We start from the raw sequence: 23,786 nt of genomic DNA, 5'->3' as shown, positions 1-23,786 counted from the left end.
GTTAGTGGGAAAATAAAGCACTCACAGCCCAAATGGTTAACGCGTCAACCAGCTGCCCCAGTTTAATGACGAGGGGACGGGCTGCTTCAGAGTAGCAAGCAGACTGAGTAGGAGCTGAGTAACATTGTTAACTTGTTTAAAGTTATTTTTGTTTTTCCTACACTCTTTTCCCCAATGTCCATGTTTACCACAATAATAACAACTACTGCCCTCTCTCTTAGGACATTTGCGTTTCTGTTGATTCTCTGTGTTGACCTTAAAGGATGCTGCTGCAATTTTTACTCTTGCCTTGACATCAGAGTCTCTTTCCCAAGTAGCTAACCTCTCCAAGTTGTTTTGTATGGTTCTAGTGGACCATGTTAAGTCTAAGAAAGGCAATGCTTTTCTATGTTCGGACAACAGACCATCAAACCATGTGCGAACTAGGGGACCATTATCTTCTAGCACCTTCTCTGAAGTGTCAGCTATACCACTGTATGCTGCTGCTGACTGGCAAAATCTTTGAGTGTACTCACTAACAGTTTCACCCTTCTTCTGTAAACAACTAGTGATCTTTGACCAGTCAATTTTAGGTCCAACAATGTTCTTCAACGCTTTAAGAACTCCCTCTCTCAATTCACCTTTTCTGGCATGTTGTAGTTCAGAAGTAACAGCAGACTCAAAACTGTTGAATTCAGATTCAGTTAAAATTTGTGACATCAGCTGTGTGACTTCTGCCAACGACATGTCGTAAAGACGCATTTTACTCATCAATGCCCTTCTAAATTCAGAAACATCAGTGCCTACTGAAGGTAAGCTTTGGGATAGTCTTTCTATGTCTCTAGGTCCGAGTGCTTTGGCAACAGTTTGGTTTTGGACAACAGAACAGTTGGGAGGAACACTTTCAGTTCCCTCAATTCCCTGAGATCTTCTTGCAACACAAACCTTTACTGAATCTACAGGCTTATCAGTTACTGATGGGATGTCTACATCTGTTTCAAAAAATGCTTGTAAGTCAGGATAAGTTTCATCTGACGGTTGGTCTTCTGAGTCACATTTGGTTGAGGCCTTGTTATGGCCCACCTTAGTGTGCATTTGTTTGTTCTGTTCTTTTAATTTAGCTATACACCTAGATTGTTCTTGTGCAATGGATAAGCTAAATTCCCTATGGCAACAGATTATGCCTTTCATGTTTTTCTTTCTGATACATGCACCTAACACCTTCTTGCATTCTTCGATAGACCAAATCTTATCTGGATGAATTTCATATTTCTGTGTTAGTTCTTGTCTAACTTTTTCAGTGACTATTAGATCCATCTGTTCTCCTAACAGTGTTTTAAATTCGCTATCTGACCACAAAGGATTAGCAAGACCACCTTTTTTAGTTGTGGAGATTAGTCTAGCACTTTTCTTAATCATTTTGTGGATTTCTTTGTTACCACACAAACAAACACTAAACTTCTCTGATTACAGAGGGTACGCTTGTTAACACAAATCAACTATTGTTAAACTTCCTTGATACCAACACATTACATTTAACTTCCCTGCCAGAAACAGAGGATGAAACACAAAATATTAGCACGTTACGCTAATCTTCCCTGAAAGAAACGGAAAGGATCTTTCACCTTCCTAACTTTTTAGAGGATAAAACAAAATTACTAGCATGTATTGCTAACTCTTCCCTGCCTGAAACAGAGGATCAAACTTTCCTCTCTAAAAGAAAAACTTTTAAAAGGGTAACCAAAATAAATAGCCTGTAAGACTACCTCTTCTCTGCTTGCACAGAGGCTAACAATATTTTAACTTGAATGCTAAAATCTTCCCTGTCTGCACAGAGGATACCAACAACTTCCCTGACTATTCAGAGGATCAAACTCTCTTCTCTAAAATACATTTTTTAGAGGGTAACACCACAAGGTAACAAACAACAAAACAAATAATTAGCAAAATAATACTAATCTTCCCTGCCTGACACAGAGGATATCTGATGAAGGACCATCACATGGACACGACGACAACGCATCCCTCAAGTGCCAGCCTCATCAACACTGTGAAGGCCTCATGGACACCTCAACAAACTCATCTCCATACTGACGTGATGACTCCGACCCCTAACCAGATGAACTGGATAAATATTGTGAAAGTTCTGATCCAATCTGACTTCTGACCTATTATGCCGCCTAAATCATAATCATACACTGTTCGTTTGTTGGCCAAAGGAGGACTGGCCCCCCGACCGAGCCTGGGTTCTCCCAAGGTTTTTTTCTCCATTCTGTCACCCACATGGAGTTTTGGTTCCTTGCCACTGTCGGCTTATTTTTTTTTTTTTTTTTTTTTGCCTTCATTCGCCATTGGCTTTTGGCTTGCTTAGTTGGGGACATTTAACATTTAATTTTGAATTTAACAATAATATTACAACTTTACTTTCCTGTTATCTCTGTAAAGCTGCTTTGAAACAATTTGTATTGTAAAAGCGCTATATAAATAAAGGTGACTTGACTTGAGAAAGACGGGAATCAATTCGCAACCAATGGTGAAGTATAGGATTTTTGTGCCACTACAAACAGATAGTCCCTTCCCAAGCTCACACCATCAGTTGAGCCAGAAGTATCATACTTGATAGTCTTGACATCACTAACATGACCAATAATTTCCTGAAAATTGTATACAATCTATTACCTAACTTCTGCTCCATGGTGGCTCTTTGCAGGTAGTAGAAGGACTTTTAATATAATTTTCAAAATGTCTGCATTTCGTGATGCACATTGTGCTGGGAAATCAAGTAACCGCAATAAATGGTTGTTTGTTTTTATTTTAAATATAATATTTAAACAACTTATGCTGCCTTGATATTTTATATGTTAATGATAGAATCATTTGCTGAAGATAATACATTATAAATACAACAGGTCTACTGAATACCATAATTTTATTTAATTTAAATTATTCATTATAATGCAATTTTAAATATTTATATTTTAATGCAGTTATATAATCATATTTAATTATATATTTATATCCTTTGTTTGGCCCTAAAGTTTTTTTTTTATTAAAACAAAAAAGTAAACATAAATGTTTTAAGATAGTAAATGCAATAAAAAAACATATCTGTGTTTCATGTTGTGATCAGTCAATTACAGCAAAAGACTGATGTATGCATAATTATTATTATCGCATATTTTGTCCAACATTTTCTGACACTTATTATACAGTATCTTTTGGCTTTACAGAAAGTCAATAGAGAGGCAATAGACAGTTGTGTTACAAAAGGTGGGCGAATCAGAGAGCGGAAAAGCAGATCAGATGAATTAATGAGGCTATTGAATGTATGAATAAAATTGAAGGTTGGTCACTCTATGTGATAACTCATTTGTGAAATTTCAGCCTGGGTGACTCACAGAAGCAGATGAAAGACCATTATCGGACCCACTGGCTGTTAAACCTCTTTCAACCAAACCTCCCCATTCAAACGGGCTGTTACACAGGAGGCAAGATGGCCCAGATACACTTTTTCCATGGCAGCATGCAAAAATTACCCACGAAAAATAACCCTAACAACAAAGCACAAAGTTATAATCCATTCTGCAACCCAGCTGTAAGAAGTGTTGCTTTCATTGCTCATCGATAAACACATTACAAGAAGTCCCGGCGGCATGCAGCCTAGATCTGGATGCAATGTTCCACATGACTTTCAATGGACTCGATTTAGTGAAACTACTTTTAGTTTACATGGGATTATTAGATTATAGATTTACAGCAACTCACCAACAGAAACTTCTCAGCTGTGAGTTCGAAACAGATGCTCAGGTACAGTAGGACTTTACTTCATCATACTTGACCAGGCAGGTGTAACTGCTGCCTTCTTGACCTATATTTGATGACACCTGTAAATAGGAACACAGCCATCAATTATAAATCATATTAATGCTTAGCTGGGGTTATTTTAGATTTTTCCTGCATTTGGCCAAAGACATGCTGCGTATTTCCCCAAAGCACCAAAACTGACCGTTTATGTCAGTATTTCACACTTGCAAGAGGCATTTGTGGAACTACTGTTGCCATGGAGTTTTTCCTTGCATTTTTTCTCTTGTTGTGCCACTGCTGTACATTTATGTGCTGAAAAAATAGTGCTAAAAGAGCCACTTAGTTCTTCAGAAACACAAAGAACATGGAAGAATATAAATGTGTATAAGAAAACCTTAAGCCCTCCTGCAGTCAATAATTCTATCCCTTACAACTCATTTTGATCACCAAAATGGGATATTTAAACGTTTTCTTCCAGTGAAATTTTTTTATTCAAAAAAATGCTTGAATACAACTAAGCCCCACCTCCACTCACTCATACAGGCTCGTCTAGTCGATGTATCAGAATTGTAATGAGTTTTATGTATCGCTCTCTACAACGTCGGACACATAACGGTAATTAATATGATTAGCCTTTTGCTTGGCTACATTATCGAACAGCTAATAATGTGTTGCTAATGTTACATGAACCAAATGTTCCCATTAGCCATCTCGGAGTCTGTCAGCGCCTTTTAAAAATCAGCATCCTTAGAAACGTTTTGAACAACTTAGAATGTCAGTGGAGAAAGGCATGCAGTTCGTCATAACAGTAATCCATCAATATATAATTCACTTGCTATATTGCTAAATGTAGGCTACCCAATTTTTCATATCAACAGAAAAATATACCAGGATCCTGGCTTCTCTTGAGACTCTCCTGCTTTAGTAGCTAAATTATCTGCTAAAGCCCTTTCTTAAAAAAAAAACTGTTGAGCCAGTTTTGAAATCAATTTTGTTAAATGTTTGCCTTGTGTGCCTCATATAGGCTATTATAGGCCAATTTATTATAGATTTGTCAAAAACTTTAGTATTTAACGTTTAGATAGACTGACGTTTAGGTCCCTCCTGAAAATCATGGCATAATTTGCACATTGTATATTAGATTATTTTAACAATTCTATGCGAATGTGTTCCCTGATGTCCCAGTTAGTCTAATTAGATTTCACACAGCTGGCATGAGACGCTGGGGGTTTCGTGAGATGATTTTAGGGAACTTATGAAGGCTTTAAGTGATTAATAATTAACTGGCATGAGCATCCAGGAATCCGTGCTGACTGCTTCCCCGTGTTATTAATAACATGCACAGTGAACATACACGCACATACGGCAGATACCTTCCCAGACAGCATCATTCATGATGCTCCTAATAGTGCGCTCGTGCATACTCGTCAGAGATGCGTTCGAGTGACAGGATAGGCTACTTTCCGATTGATGCGTCATAGTAGTTCTCAGCTGTAGGCTATCACTTTTGGCGCGATTCCGGAGATTTAATTCTCACATCGGAGACTGATAGAAGCGTCCGGTTAGAACAACGGACTGCACTGTATTGGCATTTATTCGGTGTAGCTGGTAACCATTAGGTCACCTGTGCGAGCAGGTAGAGGTCCCGAGAATATGACTGTCGGTTTGAGAAAGAGGAATTGACTCAAAACTACCACACACGCTTACATAGAGGGGCAGGATGGCAAAAGAAACGCGAGGTAAGTTCATTCATCTTCTCGTGCGAATGCCTCCGCGACGCGGATAGGAAATTAGCCTTCTGTTGAAATGCATGTCATCTCAGACGGTCATCGATGAGCCAGCACGCGCTCTTTCTTTGACTCACTGACAGAGCTGGATATTTATGAGATTTCAGTGAGCCAAAATTAAGTGTTCAGGCATCGTTACACGTGATTTATTTGCAAATATGATTTAGGCTATTTGTAATAAAGCTAAATGTATTCAGGTTATTGACTGTTTAAAATGAAATGAATTAGTTTATATGACTAATGTTTTCATTTCATTATTATTAGGCTATTTTTTCACATTATTTTGTTACGTGCATATTTCCGGTGTATCTGCTCACGCCCACTGTCTAGCTATCATTTGGAGACATAAGCTACCAAATGAAGCTTCTCAAAAGTTTACGAGAATCAATTGAAATGTTCATTTATCATGGGTGTGATGTGGTTACCTCTGTCTCGAGTGAGGAGTGAAATATCAAGTTTTTCCTTTTTTTTTTTATCTGTTATGGTCCACACTGACACTGTCATTGAGTATTTACTGCCTTAATATCATTTACAGGATATAAATGGCTTAAAAAGAAGAATAGAATAGGTATGCACTGTAAATAAAAAACAACAATTTAACTGCAAAACTAATAGAAAAATGCTACAGTGAAAACTTTATAAAACAGTAAAAAAACTGCATTATATTTGATAATATTTTATTTAATATTTTTTCCCTTATTGCATTATTTTTGCATTATCTTTGTGTGCAAGATTATGTGCTCTCTTTTAGTGCACCGTCTGTATTAGTCTGGTCATCAGTAAATTTTAAGATACAAAGCAAATTTTAATAGTCTGATTCTATTAATTTCTTTTTTGGGTTATCTGACTGTTTTTTACTGTAACATTATAATTTTTTTTACAATGTGCAAATTCTTATTTGTGGATATTTTCACATTCTTCCAAAAAAAAAGTTTACCAAGTGAGGCATGTGCATGTTTTTAAAGATCATTTGTCACATGGACAATGCTTTTTTAATTTGATACTTTTACCCATTCAGTGACATAAATACAACGATGTTCATGTTACCATGAAAATGCGTTCATTAAATTCTACCACAGTAGATGTTATTAAACCCAAATTTGTGTAGCCATAATTTCACAAAGAAAAGTGTGTGGCCCCATACGCTATATTTTATAATCCATCTAATACACAAATTACAGAAAATAAAGGAAATCTCTATGTTTTTAGGGACAATTATTGCTAATGCCATTCTGAGGTCATGTAATGTTGCTTGATTTGATTGACAGCAGAGTGCAAAGCAAAGGAAATTTCAATCCAGTTTCCCTCAGCTATCTATGCGATACTTTGTCTCAAGATGTATGTTTCAAGTACATCAAACAGCCCTCGCTGTCTCATATTTATGTGTTTCAATAGCCTCAATTAACCCGTGCCTCTGTCTTATTGAATCTCACTCAGTACATGTCTGATCAGACATACAGTAATTACAAATACAAAGGCACTGTTGTGCCCTGTAAGTGATGCTCTTGTTTCTCTGGTTATGGTTGCACTGGCTCAGCCACAGGCACTGGATTGGACAGCTGTGTTTTCTGATGTTTTTGTTCTGTTTTGTGAGAGAAGCATTGGCAGAAATCCTTGAGATGATGTAAAACAAACACAATCTGAATATAGATAATCATTATCATGTGGTTAATTAATAGGAGATTATTGCCCTTTTCCAGAATGGGTGTCGCCTTTCTGAAAGTAAAACAGTTTATTTTCATGCGAAGTTACATCTATTCTTGATGTTCAGGTGTTAAAGCAACTTGTCAGTCTTTTTTTCCTTACTCTCTCTTCACTATCCTCAGTTAAACCACATCACAAAAGTTTACAGAGAAATGGTTTATGTATATTTTAGTTGGTAAAATTGCATGTAATTGGTTTAAACGACTGTGAGATGGAAAGCTAAATGGAGAAAGAGTCAATGGGGAAAATCTGGCATTACATCGTCACTGTAACCTCAGTTCTTAGGATTCTGTCAAAGCCTCAGCAGACTTAGGATATTATCCGGGACTCAAGAAAACCATATAAGAATGGTGTTCTCTTACGAGAGGTTCTCTCGTATTGCGTAAGTTGCTTATGCTACGGGTAAAGTAATCTTTTCTCGCGATATGAAGCCAAAAAATTATCCTAAATTTTGTATTTATTGTCAACGCAGTGCAGCAGCTAGCAAACCTAGAGCAGGGTGTCTAGCGTGCTCATTGGCTGCTCTGCGGCTACTGAAGCAGCCTACCACTGAGCCTGGCGTGAGGTCATGTCCAATGAGGGCGCTTTGCGCCGGCACGCACACTACGTTTTTCTAAAAATGTCTCGCACTTCCTGTGGCTCGTGCCGAGCCCCGCTCAGCGCCGGAGACCGCCATGTGATCTGCGCTCGCTGCCTGGGCCCGGAACACGCAGTCCTCGCGGTCTCGTCGGGGGGCTGCGTCCATTGTAAGAACTTGCGATGTCAACCCTGCGGGCTCGACTCAAAGTTTTCAACAAAGAAGCTGTCTCTCCGCCCTCTGTGGAACCGCGCAGGAAGAAGCGCCGTTCCCAGAGACCGTCGGAGGCTGTTGTGCTGGTTAAGCTGTCGCCGGAACCTCTCCCTCGAGCCTCTCCCTCGCCTTCTCCGTCCCCCCTCCCGGACGTGCAGATGCCGGCTCCGGCCCTCACTGCCGCCGCTTCAGGGGACGAGGCGGAAGGCAACGCCGCAGGTGACCGCTGCTCTCTCCTGGCCTCGGACAGTGCAGATTGGTCGGGTTCTCACCACTCCACCCCATCCTCGGCCTAGGAATCCGGCCGCACTGTCTAGCGTGCTCATTGGCTGCTCTGCGGCTACTGAAGCAGCCTACCACTGAGCCTGGCGTGACGTCACGCCCAATGAGCGTGGCGTGGACGCGGAACTTATGCGCATCCTCTCCATGGCCGTCGACCAGCTCGGCCTCGAGTGGTCACCGCCAAAAGAGCCCACGGCTTACAGACTGGATGGCTGTTTCCTACATCGCCGCCCCCAAGCACCCGTATCCAGTTCTGCACCTTTTCTGCCGGAGCTCCACACGCAGCTTTCTAAGTCGTGGGATGCACCATTCTCCGCGAGGCTCCACAAGTGGACGGCGCCGCAGAGAAGGGGTACAATACTATTCCCCCAGTGGAGGAGGCGGTAGCAGCGCACCTTTGTCCGCCCTCCGCGAGATGGTGTTCAAAGTCTGCCCTCCCGTCTAAAGCCTGCAGGACCACGTCAGCTCTCGTCGGCCACGCGTTTCAGCCGGCCGACGTCTGACAGGCTGCGTCTGCCCTGCACTCTATGGCTGTGCTTCAGATCCTTCAGGCCGATCTCCTCCGTGAATGGGACGAGAAAGGCAGGGACCCAGCCGCCATCACGGATTTAAGAAGCGCGACGGACCTTTCCCTTCGTGCTACGAAATCCGCGGCTCAGGCGATGGGAAGATGCATGGCTTCGCTCACCGTCACAGAGAGAGACCTCTGGCTGACGCTTGCTGATTTGAGGGAATCCGAGCGCGCCGTGTTTCTCAACGCGCCGCTCTCCCCTACACGTCTCTTCGGCCCAGCGGTTAATGGGATTGTCGACCGGTTCTCCGAAGTACAAAAGACCTCACAGGCCATGAACCTCTTCCTGCATTGACTCGCTAACTCAGCTGCAGGGTGCTCGCGTGACCAGCCTCCTGCACGAAGCACTAGCCAGAGTCCAGCCCAGCCTCCTTCTCCGTAGCGACGCCAGGGCGGCCGCCCTAGGTCGCGCTTGCCCAGCCGTCACAGGCCGCCTCCCCCCGAGGGCCTCGGCCTAAAGTCTCACTGAAATCCGAGCATGCAAAGTCCTCCTAGCAACAACACGGAGGAAAAGACGGCTGAGTCCCGCTGTGGCCGGGCCACCGTCAAAATGTCTCGCCCTGTCAGTACCCTCAGAGAAGGCTACTGCAGCAGTGCATTTAGCAGCCAACGAGCCGGTACTACAGCCCGCTCGCCTGCACACAACCGCCATTTTTAGGGCGACCCAGAGAAATCTCAAAAAGAGTATAATGTCTGGTTATCCGGCTAATGCCGCTGGTGTTTTAAGTATACAAAATGTGCCCACATCTCAGTGTTCACCCCTACACACAAGCACTATACCCCCGTGTCTCACACACTCACAGAGCCCACTCTCATAAAGCTGGCAAATGCCGCTTGAGTGTTGAATGTAGGAAATGTGCCCACGACTCTGTGCCCACCCCTACTCGCTGCCCGCTCTGTCACACGGCCAAAACAGCCTCATATCGGTCAGCTTATGAACGTAAGTTACGTGCCCGCTCACGAGCGCTCACGCTTACTAACGAACACCTCACCCCAGGCGCTGCTCGCGCATCACAAAGTTATCACAAAACGTTCCCCGTTCAGAGCAATCGGGACGTCACACATGAAACAGACAGCCATCGCTCTCAGCGAGCCGCCGTATCCAAGCACCGAGGGTGCACATGCCGCGCCCACACCTCCGGTTCAGTTTTCCGAGCCCAATAAAATGCGGCGATCGGAACCCGGAGTCCATTCTGCCCCTCGCTATACATATGGAAGCATTGGAAGCTATTCCGGCGGAATCAGAATAGGTGCTGAGCACTATAAGGCAGGGCTATTCGCTACAATTCGCTCGCCGCCCTCCGCGCTTTCAAGCACGGACCACGACGAAAGGGAAAGCGGAAGTAGCACATCTACTCCACGCAAAAAGTAGAAGAATACCCAAGAAGGACGGAGCTCTCTGACCTATTTTAGATCTGAGATATTTGAACAAAGCTCTCATGAAAAGATGAAAAGAGCTCATTACTGCCAAGTCAGTTTTCTTTCTGGGGATAGAACTGGACTCTGTGGCTATGACGGCCCGTTTATTGACACAGCACGCGCGCCGTGTGCGACATCTGGCCGCATATTTCCAGAAGGGCAGCGTTGCTTCTCTGAAAACATTTCAGAGAATGCTGGGCTGTATGGCATCAGCTGCAGCAGTGTTTCAGCTGGGCCTACAGCGCATGCGCCGGCTTCAACGCTGGTTGAATGCTCGGGTGCCTCACCGAGCTTGGGCTTTCGGCTGCAGACGAATCAGAGTGACTCAGAGCTGCGTTTCAGCTCTGCAGCCCTGGTTAGAGGCCGACTGGTACCAGCGGGGGGTGACGATGGGAGGAGCCGTCTCAGACCGAAAGGTCATCTCGACGGACGCCTCCAACTTAGGTTGGGGCGCTCTCTTCGAGGGCAGACCGGTCTTTTGCCTGTGGTCAGACTGAGAGAAATTCCTTCACATAAACTGTCTGGAGATGATAGCGGTCGAGAACGCGCTGAAGCACTTTCTCCCGTTCATACGAGACCACCGCGTTCTAGTCCGATCGGACAACATGTCTGTGATGTCATATGTAAACCGTCAGGGCGGTGTCAGATCCAGGAATCTCTGCGATCTGACGAAACGCCTCCTCGTATGGCCTCAGCACTTTCTGCGCTCGCTGAGAGCTGCTCATGTGCCAGGCCACTTGAACGACGGCCCAGACAAACTGTCCAGGGACAACGTTCCCCCAGGAGAATGGTCCCTGCACCCCCAGACAGTCCAGTCGCTATGGCGCCTTTTCGGCAAAGCGGAAGTCGACCTGTTTGCGTCAAAAGACAGTGCTCACTGCCCGATGTTCTTTTCGAAGAACAAGGACGTGCTGGCCGAAATCTGGCCCAGACGCCCACTTTGTTTTCCCTCCGGTCTCTCTGTTGCCACAGGTAATCAAGAGGATCAGGGAAACGCGCCACTCGGTGCTCCTTATAGCCCCGCGATGGGAGAAACAAATCTGGTTACCCTTGGCCGATTCCGGTGAGGAGAGATCTCCTCTCTCAAGCCCGCGGCTCAATCTGGTGTCCCAATCCAGAACGCTGGTCTCTGCACGTATGGTTAATCAACGAATACCCGTTGTCTTGTAAGAAGGGGTTATGAACACGATAACGCAGTCCAGAGCTCGCTCTACGCGTCTAAATGGTCTGTGTTCTCCAAATGGTGTGCCGACAGAAACCTGGACCCACGTACATGTGGGGTATCGTAGTTGCTTAGCTTCCTTCAAGAGCTGTTGGACAGGGGCAGGTCCCCCTCCACGCTTAAGTATATGTGGCGGCCGTTGCAGTGTTCGCTGAGTCGACGCACGGGCAGTCAATAGGAAGGAACGAGCTGGTCATCCGTTTCCTTAGGGGAGCCAGGAGGATGAATCCCCCGCGACCCCCGTCGGTTCCTCTATGGGATCTTTCTTTGGTCCTAGAGGCCCTGAAAGCATACCCCTTCGAACCGCTAGATTCCGTGGACCTAAAGTACCTCTCGCTCAACCGTTTTTCTGACAGCTCTGTCATCAGTTAAACATGTGGGGGATTTACACGCGCTATCCATTAGCGCTGCGTGTCTTGAGTTTGGACCAAATGACTCTAAAGTCATCCTCAAGCCAAGACATGGCTATGTCCCTAAGGTGTAGGGCTGGACAATAATTCAATATCAATATATATCCATTTTTTTTTCGATAAGGGTGATATGATTTTTAAACACATTTTCGATATTTCAATATACATAACTGACGTTAGGCGCGCAGCCGTCAGAAAGAACAGAATACAATTGGCTACTTTCGTGATGAAAGCAGACGAAATAGTTGATAAGAGAGGAAAGACTAATTCAGTGGTATAAATTCAGTGGTGTTTCGGTGTTTCAGCGTGCTTTAAAATGTGCCGGAGAGTGACTGCCGACTAGCAGCGGGAACACATCAAACCTGTTCCACTATCAGAAGCAGTTCCATATGGCGTTATTTTCCTGTCAAATGTCGAGAGCGCATTATTGTAGCGCGAAAGTACATTAATATAATGCGCGAGCGCGGAATATAATGTGCCGAGCGCTAATCTCTCTGTTCGCGTGCGGGAACTATGCGCACGCTCTGATACACGCTGCTCTTGTAAGAATTTTTTCTGGGCTCGCTCAGAGAATATGCCTGCACTTAAAACGTGTTCAGTGCAATCGCGAATCTCTCCTCTTCGCTTAAAATAAGCGTATAGACTGTGTCCCATGCGTTCGCGATTATTCTCCTCTATTTCTCTTTGCTCTTGGCTAAACTGTCAAATCGGCCACAACCAATCAGAAATAGGCTTCAATGACTGACCAATGAAAACGCGACATCGTACATGGAATCTTATTGGTTGATATTATTGATTAACGTTATTCACCACGGAGAACGCTGGAGTTGTTTACTAAATGATTTCTGAATGTACTATCACATTCTTTTTCTTTCTTTCTTTATTTTATAAATTATTAATCCGCAATAAATACCATAAATGATGTAGGTTACACATTTTGTAGTGTTTAAAGTAACACTATGTAGTTTTTCAACCTTCATAATATATTTCCAAGACCCTTGTGATGGTACATCGACTTACAATAGGTTAAATGACACGTCTGCCATAGCCTGACGCGTAGAGGGTGCAAAGCGCCCTCATTGGGCGTGACGTCATGCCAGGCTCAGTGGTAGGCAGTTGCAGTAGCCGCAGAGAAGCCATTGAGCACGCTAGACAGCCTGCTCTAGGTTTGCTAGCTGCTGCACTGCGTTGACAATAAATACAAAATTAAGGATAATTTTTTGGCTTCATATCTCGAGAAAAGATGACTTTACCCATAGCGTGAGCAACTTACGCAATACTCGTTCCCTCTTCTAGAGAGAACCGAGGTTACGTACTTAACCGAGTACGTTTTTTAGAATTAGAAGCTAAACAAGCCAAAGAAAGGTAATTCTTTTTTTTGTCCTGTAATTAGTGATTATTAGAACCAAACATATTTTCCATTCTACATGGGGTCCAGATTTAAAGCCCTCGATTCTGTTTTGTATTTGACTTATGAAAATGCACCAATATTAAAATTCTAGGTTATATATACTGATAATTATTTTATGTTATGGCTGACAACCAATAAATGTCCGATATTACAATTCTATTGTCGCGATTACATCCAAGAAAGACGATGATGATGATTGAAAGGTAACACGTTAGTTTAAGAAGTAACTCAGAATACAACCTATAGGTGAGACAGTAGTTTGAGATTTGCTTATTAAATATTTACTATTTAAAGAATAACCTTATGTGTTAGATGACGGATATTGTAATCTAATGGAAAAATAGGGGAAATAAGCATGCGCAATTTAAAAAAACCTCTTCTGACATCTAATATGGTTCTGATACAGTATATTGTAATATTTTATAATAAAAATAAATTGTATTTCCTCACTTCTTTTATATAAAATATTAACAATATAATGATATTTACTATGAATGTGCTAGGTCTCCGCCAAAATACCATTGTTGCTACAGTAAAATTATGGCATTTTATGGTTTATAGTAACATATGGACACTTTAAAAAAAAAAAAATTGCTAGTCCTTAAGTATGTTTTTCCACACCAGTGAATGTCAAGTTTAATATGAGTCATTTTGGGTTCCAATGTAAGCTCACAACACATTTCACACAGCTTTGTTCAAATTGGACTGGGTCATGCGGTCGAAAGAGGCCTGCCCTGCGCTGTCCAGTGGGTCCTGCAAGTAAATAAGTCATGCTGTTTTATCCAATTCTGGAGTCTATGGCTTTTGGCGTTTTCCATGTGCAAAAGAAAATGGCAGCACATCATGTAAAATTACAATTTTTCAATTTCACAGTTGCACAGACTGGGAAAATGGCCGTACAAATGTAATCAAAGTCTGGTGATTTCTTTCAGGCGTTTAAATAACAGAAAACATTTCTTCTGTCTGTTAAATTCAAAACCCTAACTGTATAAAAAAGCAACAGATGTATGTTCACATTTAAACAAATTTCACAATGAAAGCACCATAAATGTTCATATGACTTACTCATGCATTAAAATATTTTGAAACTTAGGCCTACACGGTAGCTTTGTGTGAGAAACAAGAGCAAAATTTAATGCTGTGCTCACGCCATGTCGTAATTACCGTTATTTCGAGATGACAACATGCAACGTTCTACTTAAAGCTGTTCACATTCTCAGACTGGGACTTATGCATTTCTATGGCAACATTATCAATGCCTAAATGAATCTGCACCGTTCAGGTGGTACCGAGGTGATGTGGTACAGTTGGAGCTCTCAGAAAATTCCCAGGTTACAAGTTGTAATTACGAGTTATGAGGACGTGAATGCATTTTACAAGTTGGAACCTTTTAATTACAATGGTTATGATGACATGTCGTGAAAGCACCTTCAATTAAAATCAACAAAATCCTCAAAAGTTTAATAGCCAATGGCACATTTTAAAAACACGAGATGCATAGAAGTGGAATAAAAAAAAACTTGCAAGCTCTAGAGACTAGTTAAGGCCCACTCATAGCAAGAACGATAACAATATGTTAGTGTCCAGACCAACGAACTATAATGTTCTGTTTATAAGTATGCACTGTGAAGTACGATGGATTCTGATTGGCTGTCATTGTTTTTATCATTCATCATAAAAACTTAGCTACCTCTGCTGATCATGGTAGTTGCTGATCATGGTAGTTGTTGTGTGGACTTGTTTTAAATTTACTGTCGTTGGTGTGAACGGGCTTTTAAACGCAGTGCCACGTTTTTAGTACACTGTGTTATTCTGCAAAAGACGCAAAATGCGAACAGAACTCTGAAGCGCGTCAGTCAAGCTCCTATGTACTTATGGAAAGCAGTGCAGTGGAATTCAAAAACGCATTCTGTGTGAATGACAAGGAAAAATTTGTTACATTGATGCTTTCTTTCCTTTCCTCTATTCCATTAAATTATGTTTTATTAACAAGGTTCGGGAGGAGCAGGTGCAGATAATTAACCCAATCAGCACAAGTGGAGATCAATCAGTAATCAACTCAGGACAAGATAAATAACAGCAGAACCCACCTGTGTATCTTGGCGGTTTATCAGCATTTCGCCCCGCAGTAGCCTACCTTCCTATCATGTCCGAATCGACTTATTCCCGTTTGATGAAGAATCTTTCGTCCGTCAGAATCAGGAATATTTGCTGCAATCCTCTGGTGTTATCTCACGGGCGTCAGGCCAAACAAACGGGTCCTCGCCACCGCGGGCGAAACATCCGCAATCTACTTCCGCTTATTTGTTTAAACCGGAGCATTCAATAATTCCTGCCATAGAGAAATGGACAATAAGGCAATGCCGTCCTCTTCACGCAAAGGAACGGGCCTTCCTCCAGCGCCAGGCCGCCGCAGCAGGCCCTAAGTAAGCCGCGCTGCAGATTCAGTCCCGACAAGTCCACACTCTCAACGTCTGCCGGGTCAACTCGCTGAGTGCTCAGCTCAAAACCTTTTCGTTTCCGTCCCCGGTTGAACTTCGCATCGCTTCAGTTGTTGAATCACGAGCCAGTTATGCTATCTGGATACTCATTTTTGATCGGGGAACACTCGCTTTAAATCATTTCTGTACAAATGATTTGCCGTCATTAACGCAATGCTTCCTCGTGGCATAAACTCACACATAAACAGTAGGTCTAACATTACGTGCAGATTGCACACTGAATCATCAAGAACCTATCACTAACACTGTCCTGCAATGTATCTACAAAAATCGCTTAGAAACTTAGTTATAGCGTAAATGTATTTTTATTACATTTTTTGAAGTAGCCTAATTTAAAACCACTGCTTCACTATTGTTTTTCTGATTAATAACGTACAAATCGGCAGGGAATGTGACCCATAGCCATAGAAATATTTAAAATAAACTGTCATGTTGACTGATGTTGGATGATCATCAAACAGGAACAAACAATTATTACGGAATCAAACCGATGGGTCAGAGGTGAATATATGCAGGTTCTAAAACGTTTTAGTCTTCTCATGTAAGCAGTCTAAACTGTTCTGAACGCGGACTGCTATCTTTGATCGGCCACTTAAACTTCAGATGCGCATAATCCTGCAAGGATTAATCTCTCACCTCCTCTTCCTCGCGTCTTTGATTCACTTGCAAGAAGACGAGCATCGGTCTGCGAGGCCCCAATCTCCTCCTCCCTTCACTCAGCCTCACACCACAGGAGCTTAATTTATCCAGGTAAGTTTCTCCATTGCCACAGCAGTGATGTCTCCTCTGCTCCCGCTGGAGTTCTGTTTCTCTGGCTAATTTTCTCCACTGCCACAGCAGTGATGTCTCCTCTGCTCCCGCTGGAGCTCTCTTTCTCTGGCTAATTTTCTCCACTGCCACAGCAGTGATGTCTCCTCTGCTCCCGCAGGAGCTCAATTTCTCCAGGTAAGTTTCTCCACTGCCACAGCAGTGTTGTCTCCTCTGCTCCCGCAGGAGCTCTGTTTCTCTGGCAAATTGTCTCCACTGCCACAGCAGTGCTGTCTCCTCTGCTCCCGCAGGAGCTCTATTTCTCTGGTTAATTTTCTCCACTGCAATAGCAGTGATGTATCCTGTGCTCCCGCAGAAGCTCTGTTTCTCTGGCTAATTGTCTCCACTGCCACAGCAGTGATGTCTCTTCTGCTCCCGCAGGAGTTCTATTTCTCTGGTTAATTTTCTCCACTGCCATAGCAGTGATGTATCCTCTGCCTCCGCAGGAGCTCTGTTTCTCTGGCTAATTTTCTCCTCTGCCGCAGCAGTGATGTCTCCTCTGCTCCCCTGGAGCTCTGTTTCTCTGGCTAATTTTTTTTCCACTGCCACAGCAGTGATGTCTCCTCTGCTCCTGCAGGAGCTTTGTTTCATCTGGTTAATTTTCTCCACTGCCACAGCAGTGATGTCTCCTCTGCTCCCGCTGGAGCTCTGTTTCTCTGGCTAATTTTCTCCACTGCCACAGCAGTGATGTCTCCTCTGCTCCCGCAGGAGCTTTGTTTCATCTGGTTAATTTTCTCAAACTGCCACAGCAGTGATGTCTCCTCTGCTCCTGCAGGAGCTAAATTTTTCTGGCTAATTTTTCTCCACTGCCGCAGCAGTGATATCTCCTCTGCTCCCGCAGGAGCTCTATTTCTCTAGCTAATTTTCTCCACTGCCCAAGCAGTGATCTCTTCTCTCCAATACCTCACTATTCAGAATTGATATTCCAGTAAAAAAAAAGAAAAAGAAAACTCTAATTGATGATTTTCTCTGTCCAGCGAGCATTGGTCTCCCAGTGAATGTACTATGTATTATGTACTTGTGCTGCGTTCTATTATTTATGCGTGTCGGAGTTCCGACTAGACGTTGCCTAGCAACACGCCCCCTTTCCTCAGATTTCCCAGCTCGGTAGTCAGACAACCGTGAGGACATTGAGCAAGAATTCCGATACGGAATCCAAGATGGCTGCATCCTCTATGACTTGTATGAATTGTTTTCGGACCACTTTGGTTGTTTAAATTATGATTTTAATCACTTGTATTACTGCGATACCTTACTGCGTCTGTATCACTGCCTGTGGGTATGGGAATCGGCCTTGTTCTGAGTGCAATATTGAACGAAACCTTGTTTCAAACGGGTGTTACTAACGTTAGCGTTGCTAACAGAAAATAACTAAAACATGAAATAAAGTGAGAATTTTAGAAGTTCAAATGGCTGCGTTTTGATAAGCGCCTGGTACTCGCCAGTGCTACCATAGCAACAGCTTTCTGGTTGGCGTCTATGTTTTTCTCTGAACCGATGCGCAAAACATACCAGAATACTTGAAGCGTAGAAGTGACGTCATATATGAGGGCCGAATCGGTTTGTTGACAAAAAATCGGTTCGTTGACATAATAGAACGCAGTGTTATCTCTACTCTCTCCCGTCCAGCGAGCATGGGTCTCCCAGAGGACGTACTATGTACTGTAGGATTACAAATTTATTAATGTTGATTTAGGTTCCAATACTATAGTATATAAACTGAGAAAGTTTATTAGCGTGAATTTTTATAACTAAGATAAATGTCACAAACCTGCCTGTTCCTGTCTGTCCTGATCTCTCTATTGTAAGTTAAATTGATCAGAGCACTGAGAATATCACCTTTTGTCGTTGAATGATCTGGCTGATTAGATTAGTTTCTATGCATTCGAATCACACTGTTAATACAGATGAGATCAGGGCTGGGGATCTCAGGTAGCAGGGTGGACTCCTGTGCCTCATTTACATTATTTCAGAGTGTCTCCACCTCTATGTAACTCCTCCCCCTTGAAAGATATATAAACTACAATGTATTTTGCCTTAATCAGACCTTAGACGAAGCAGACTACAGCAATAAAGAAACCTGCTTGAAAGATATCCCAACGTCTCCTGCTCTTCGCTTCTGAGTTCCTACACCTTAGAAGAAAGTTCACTACAGTACTTATCTCTACTCTATCCTGTCCAGCGAGCATGGGACTCCTAGCAGACACAGCATGTATCTATCTTCCCACTACCTCTGTCAAGCAAGCATTGGTCTCTCAGCGGACAGCATGTATCTTCCTTTTTCATATTTCTGTCCAGCGAGCATTGGTCTCTCAGCGGACTCGACATGTATATATCTTTCCTGCCCAGCCAGCATTTTCAAATTCATTCCACCTCGCAGGTGGCCGGTAGAGCCCAATATCCTGACGCATCTAGCCGCTCACGTCAGAAGCTACATGGGCCTCCCGGTCAGCCGTTTTTCGATTCCCGCTTAACTCACCTGTTAATGCCACGGATATATACTTGATCAAGTGATCAAGCTTATTGAAAAGCCAGCCCGCCAAATTCGCTGCATCTTTGGGGGGTCTATAGTCTGGCGGCTGTCCTTTTGCTCTTTTGCTTTTTGGGGGGAGTACTCTGGGTTTGGGCAGATATTCCGAGCTTAGAGCCCTCCACCCGGACAGCACACCAAGTACGCATAACCTTTACCATAATATGTAGATGTGAACTCGTGAAATTATGTTTTATTAACAAGGTTCGGGAGGAGTAGGTGCAGATAATTAACCCAATCAGCACAAGTGGAGATCAATCAGTAATCAAATCAGGACAATATAAATAACAGCAGAACCCACCTGTGTTTCTTGACGGTTTATCAGCATCCCACCGGGGGGGGGGGGGGAGTACTCTGGGTTCGGGCAGAAATTCCGAGCTCGGAGCACTCCACCATGACAGCACGCCAAGTATGCATAACCTTTACCATAATAATTATATGTAGATGTGAACTCGTGAAAGCCTTTAAAGGGTTAGTTCATCCAAAAATGTCAGAAATCTTCGGAACACAAGAAGATCTTTTTGATTAAATCAGAGCGTTTTTTATCCCTCCGTTGATAGCAACGTAACTGACACTTTGATGCTTCAAAAAGTTAATAAAGAGATCAAAAAACTAATCCATATGAATTGAGAGGTTTAGACCAAATTATCTGATGAGATGTGATCGCTTCATTCGCTGAACAGATAGAATTTTGGCTTTTATTCATGTATGAACATTCATCAACTCACACATCAGTAGTAATAAATGGAAGTTCAAGCATGTTCACTTGACGTACGAGAACCAATGAGGTTAATTCTCGTGTTACGCAGCACATTTGCGCTTCTCCAAGAACCAATGATGTCCATTCTCGTGTTATGTAGCACATTTAAGCTTCTACAAGAACCAATGAGGTTCATTCTCATGTGTTACGCAGCATGTTTGAGCTTCCACAGGAACCAATGAGGTTCATTATCATGTTACGCAGCACATTTGAGCTTCTGCAAGAACCAATGAGGTTCATTCTCATGTTACGCAGCACATTTGAGCTTCTGCAAGAACCAATGAGGTTCATTCTCATGTTACACATCACATTTGCGCTTCTGCAAGAACCAATGAGGTTTATTCTCATGTGTTACGCAGCACGTTTGAGCTTCCGCAGGAACCATTGAGGTTCATTCTCGTGTTATGCAGCACATTTAACCTTCTACATGAACCAATGAGGTTCATTCTCATGTGTTACGCAGCACGTTTGAGCTTGTGCAGGAACCAATGAGGTTCATTCTCATGTGTTGCTCAGCACGTTTGAGCTTGTGCAAGAACCAATTAGGTCCATTCTCGTGTTACGGAAACCATTTGAGCTTCTGCAAGAACCAATGAGGTTCATTCTCGTGTTACGCAGCGTGTTTGAGCTTCAGCAGGAACCAATGAGGTTCATTCATGTGTTACGCAGCATGTTTGAGCTTCAGCAGGAACCAGTGAGGTTAATTTTCATGTTACGCAGCATGTTTCACCTTCAGCAGGAACCTTTGAGGTTCATTTTCATGTTACGCATCATGTTTGAGCTTCTGCAAGAAGCAATGAGGTTCATTCTCGTGTTACGCAGCACGTTTGAGCTTCTGCAAGAACCAATGAGGTTCATTCTCGTGTTACGCAGCATGTTTGAGCTTCTGCAAGAACTGATGAGGTTTGTTCTTGCGCGTCAAGCAATTTCGGTTGAGCTTATGTTTAACTGATCAAAGTTTAAATGTGAATAAAAGCCTAAATTCAATCTATTCATCAAATAAAACAATAGAGTCGGTTTAGAAAATTTGGACTAAACTGCTCGATTCATACGGATTAGGTTTTTATCTCTTTATGAACTTTTTGAAGCATAAAATTGGTAGTTGCGTAGTTGTCAATGGACGGATAGAAAGCTCTCAGATTTCATCAAAAAGATATTCATGTGTGTTCCGAAGATGAATGAAAGTCTTACGGGTTTGTAACGACATGAGGGTGAGTAATTAATGACAGAATTTTCATTTTTGGGTGAACTAACCCTTTAACTCACAAAATTCTGTAGACCGACCCGGGCTGTTAAAGGTCTATTTTTTTTTTGTAGGATTACAGTTCTTGGTTCTCATTTGAAGCCTTAGGGCATCAGTTTATGAGAAGCCCTTAGTGGCAGCTGGTTTTTCAGAGCATCAGCAGGGCTGAGTGTTACTGATATAGTGATATAGATTTAGTCACCCCTGTCCACTGCCGGTTCCAGACAAGCAGCACATCCAGACTTCTATCTGTCTGATCAGAGACTGATCCTTTGTGTCAGAACTGCATGTGGCCGACAGCACATCTGCCGAAAAAAAAGAAGCTAAAGACAGGGGCGGAGAAAAACCGAAAGCTTGAAATAAAGTGCAAGAAATAAAGTGACAGATATAGTCCAAGACAGAGAGGTTAAACACAGTAGAGATAGATATATGAACATTATGGAGATTAAATTGTATAGACATTATACAGAGAGAGTCGTCAAATTCATCCTTTGTGGTTCATGTATTCTGCCAGACTACATCTCTCTATTATTACAATATTACTTAATACCAAATAGTTCAGTTTCTGCCTGTTGCTGGTGTTTTTAATGTTTCAAGGGTATGTCCTCACATCTGAAATACAAATTTCAGTTTGCAGTGTTGTTTCCATGTCAAGATCTGCCCTTGTCCTGCAGTTTATAGGTATAGTCAATATAGTTAAAATATGCTAACAGCAGAGGAGAGCTGTTCTCTGGATTTGTAGTGCAAATTCTGCCATTGGCTCTGTATGATTCATTTTAATAAGGAGAAGATGTTTAGTGAAATTAATTCAGCTTTAGAGCGTTAGTCCTGTAGGACATAGACTTCCGTCTTGTAGCCAACATAAGGTAAAAAAACAAGTAATGTATGAATTAAAGAAAAAAAATATAAACATATTACTTCAGTCATAGTTCTACTGTAGACAGGTTTTCAATTTTTTTTTTAAAGAATTCTGTCTTGGTTAAAAGCTGTGACAGAAATAAAAGTATTGACCAACAATGAAAAAAGTAAAAGGGCTTAACAACGAGCCTTGAGGAACTCCTGTAGTAGGAACAGCAAAATATGCTTGAAAGTCGCAATCAAAGCTTGAGAAAGAAGAAACTTGACAGGAGTACATGAAATAAACATTGATTGAAGTGCCTGTTATTTTGAAGGAACAGGTGTTAGAACTTGAATAAACAAAACACTCTTGGAATCCAATGACTGAATGAAAACTGCCTTTAAGATGAATCATGACAAGCTTGTGACAACCTGATGAGAGTTGTTGATTGTAAGTTTTGGTAATTCAATTATCAGATTTTTTTTAGACTTTACAGCTGTGACAGTTTAGCAGTGTAAAAATATTTACAACAGTTAATTCAAAAACATTCAAATCAGCATTCCAAGTGTAATGTTATAACAGTCCAACTTAATTTTTTTTTACTTTTTGCAAATTTTTTACACAAAAAATGTAACACGAATGTGATGTTTATCTAAAGTCATTTTGCTTAGAAGTATGATTCAATTGGGTGTGAGCGAAGGTCAGCAGCAAAGACATTGATTAATAAAGTGAGATTAAAAACAAGGCATAGTTTTGTTATTTAAATATATTTAATAATTGCAGGTTTTCATAATATTCTTCTGAGTTTACATTTGACTGTTTTTATCCATTTTGAGGAATACTGAATCTGTTCTTGTGTAAGAGGGATGAGTAAATGCATGCTCTCAACATGTGGGAAGGAGAGGTGTCAGTCAATAAATAGGAAAACAAAGTAAATTGCATTACTTATTTGAAAAAGTAGGTTATACTTTACTTAAAAAAAGTAATCTGATTGTGTAACATTATTTGTTATACATTACCCCTAACACTGCTCCTTTGACCAGCGGTGAAGGGGTCTCTGGGCTGGACGGGACCAGCGGTGAAGGGGTCTCTGGGCTGGACGGGACCAGCGGTGAAGGGGTCTCTGGGCTGGACGGGACCAGCGGTGAAGGGGTCTCTGGGCTGGGCGGGACCAGCGGTGAAGGCTCTGTGCAGCGGTGAAGGCTCAGCAGTGAAGGCTCTGTGGTGGGCGGAACCAGCGGTGAAGGCTCAGCGGTGAAGGCTCTGTGCTGGGCGGAACCAGCGGTGAAGGCTCGGGGCTGGACGGGATCAGCGGTGAAAGCTCTGGCTCGACGGCAGGACAGAAGATCGGGCTGAACGTGGAGATCGGGCTGGATGTCTCCCACGGTGAGCGAGGAACCTCACACCCACAGCGTGCGGTCAATGAATTTGATGAGAGGTAGGTTGATATCATCTAAAAGCAGTATCTGGGCGAGTGGATCGTCTAACCCGCTCCAGAACTGCTGCTGAAGGAAGTCTTCATCCCAGCTCCCATCCTGGTAAAGGTGAAGGAAAACCTTAGCAAATTCCTCCAGAGTACGACCGTTCTGGTCGAACATAGTGGATTCCGTGGGGTTCACCTTTTTCTTCTTGTTTCTTCTTACTTCTTTTTTCAGGGCTGGTTATTCTGTTACGTCAGTGAGCGTGTGCTCAAAACAATAACCAGACATGAAAAGGAGTGAGAGGGGA

The 23,786-nt window shown here is 42.7% G+C and overlaps 1 protein-coding gene across 2 annotated transcripts in view; it reads left to right on the top strand.

Annotated features, from left to right (window-relative positions):
- Nucleotides 1–5,293: 5,293 nt before the first annotated feature.
- Nucleotides 5,294–23,786, top strand: part of plrdgb (PITP-less RdgB-like protein) — a 156,631-nt gene continuing 138,138 nt past the window's right edge. For both annotated transcript variants that reach the window (XM_077195253.1, XM_077195245.1), the window contains exon 1: nt 5,294–5,522. In XM_077195253.1, the coding sequence (XP_077051368.1) occupies nt 5,504–5,522 (19 nt within the window). In that variant the 5' untranslated portion in view covers nt 5,294–5,503. The remainder of the gene's footprint in view (nt 5,523–23,786) is intronic.

This window comes from Siphateles boraxobius, unplaced genomic scaffold, assembly GCF_051911475.1.
Source record: "Siphateles boraxobius isolate OS27281-9 unplaced genomic scaffold, OSU_SipBor_1 11, whole genome shotgun sequence".
NCBI classification, from domain to species: domain Eukaryota; kingdom Metazoa; phylum Chordata; class Actinopteri; order Cypriniformes; family Leuciscidae; genus Siphateles; species Siphateles boraxobius.
This window is presented reverse-complemented; position numbering and strand designations above follow the sequence as displayed.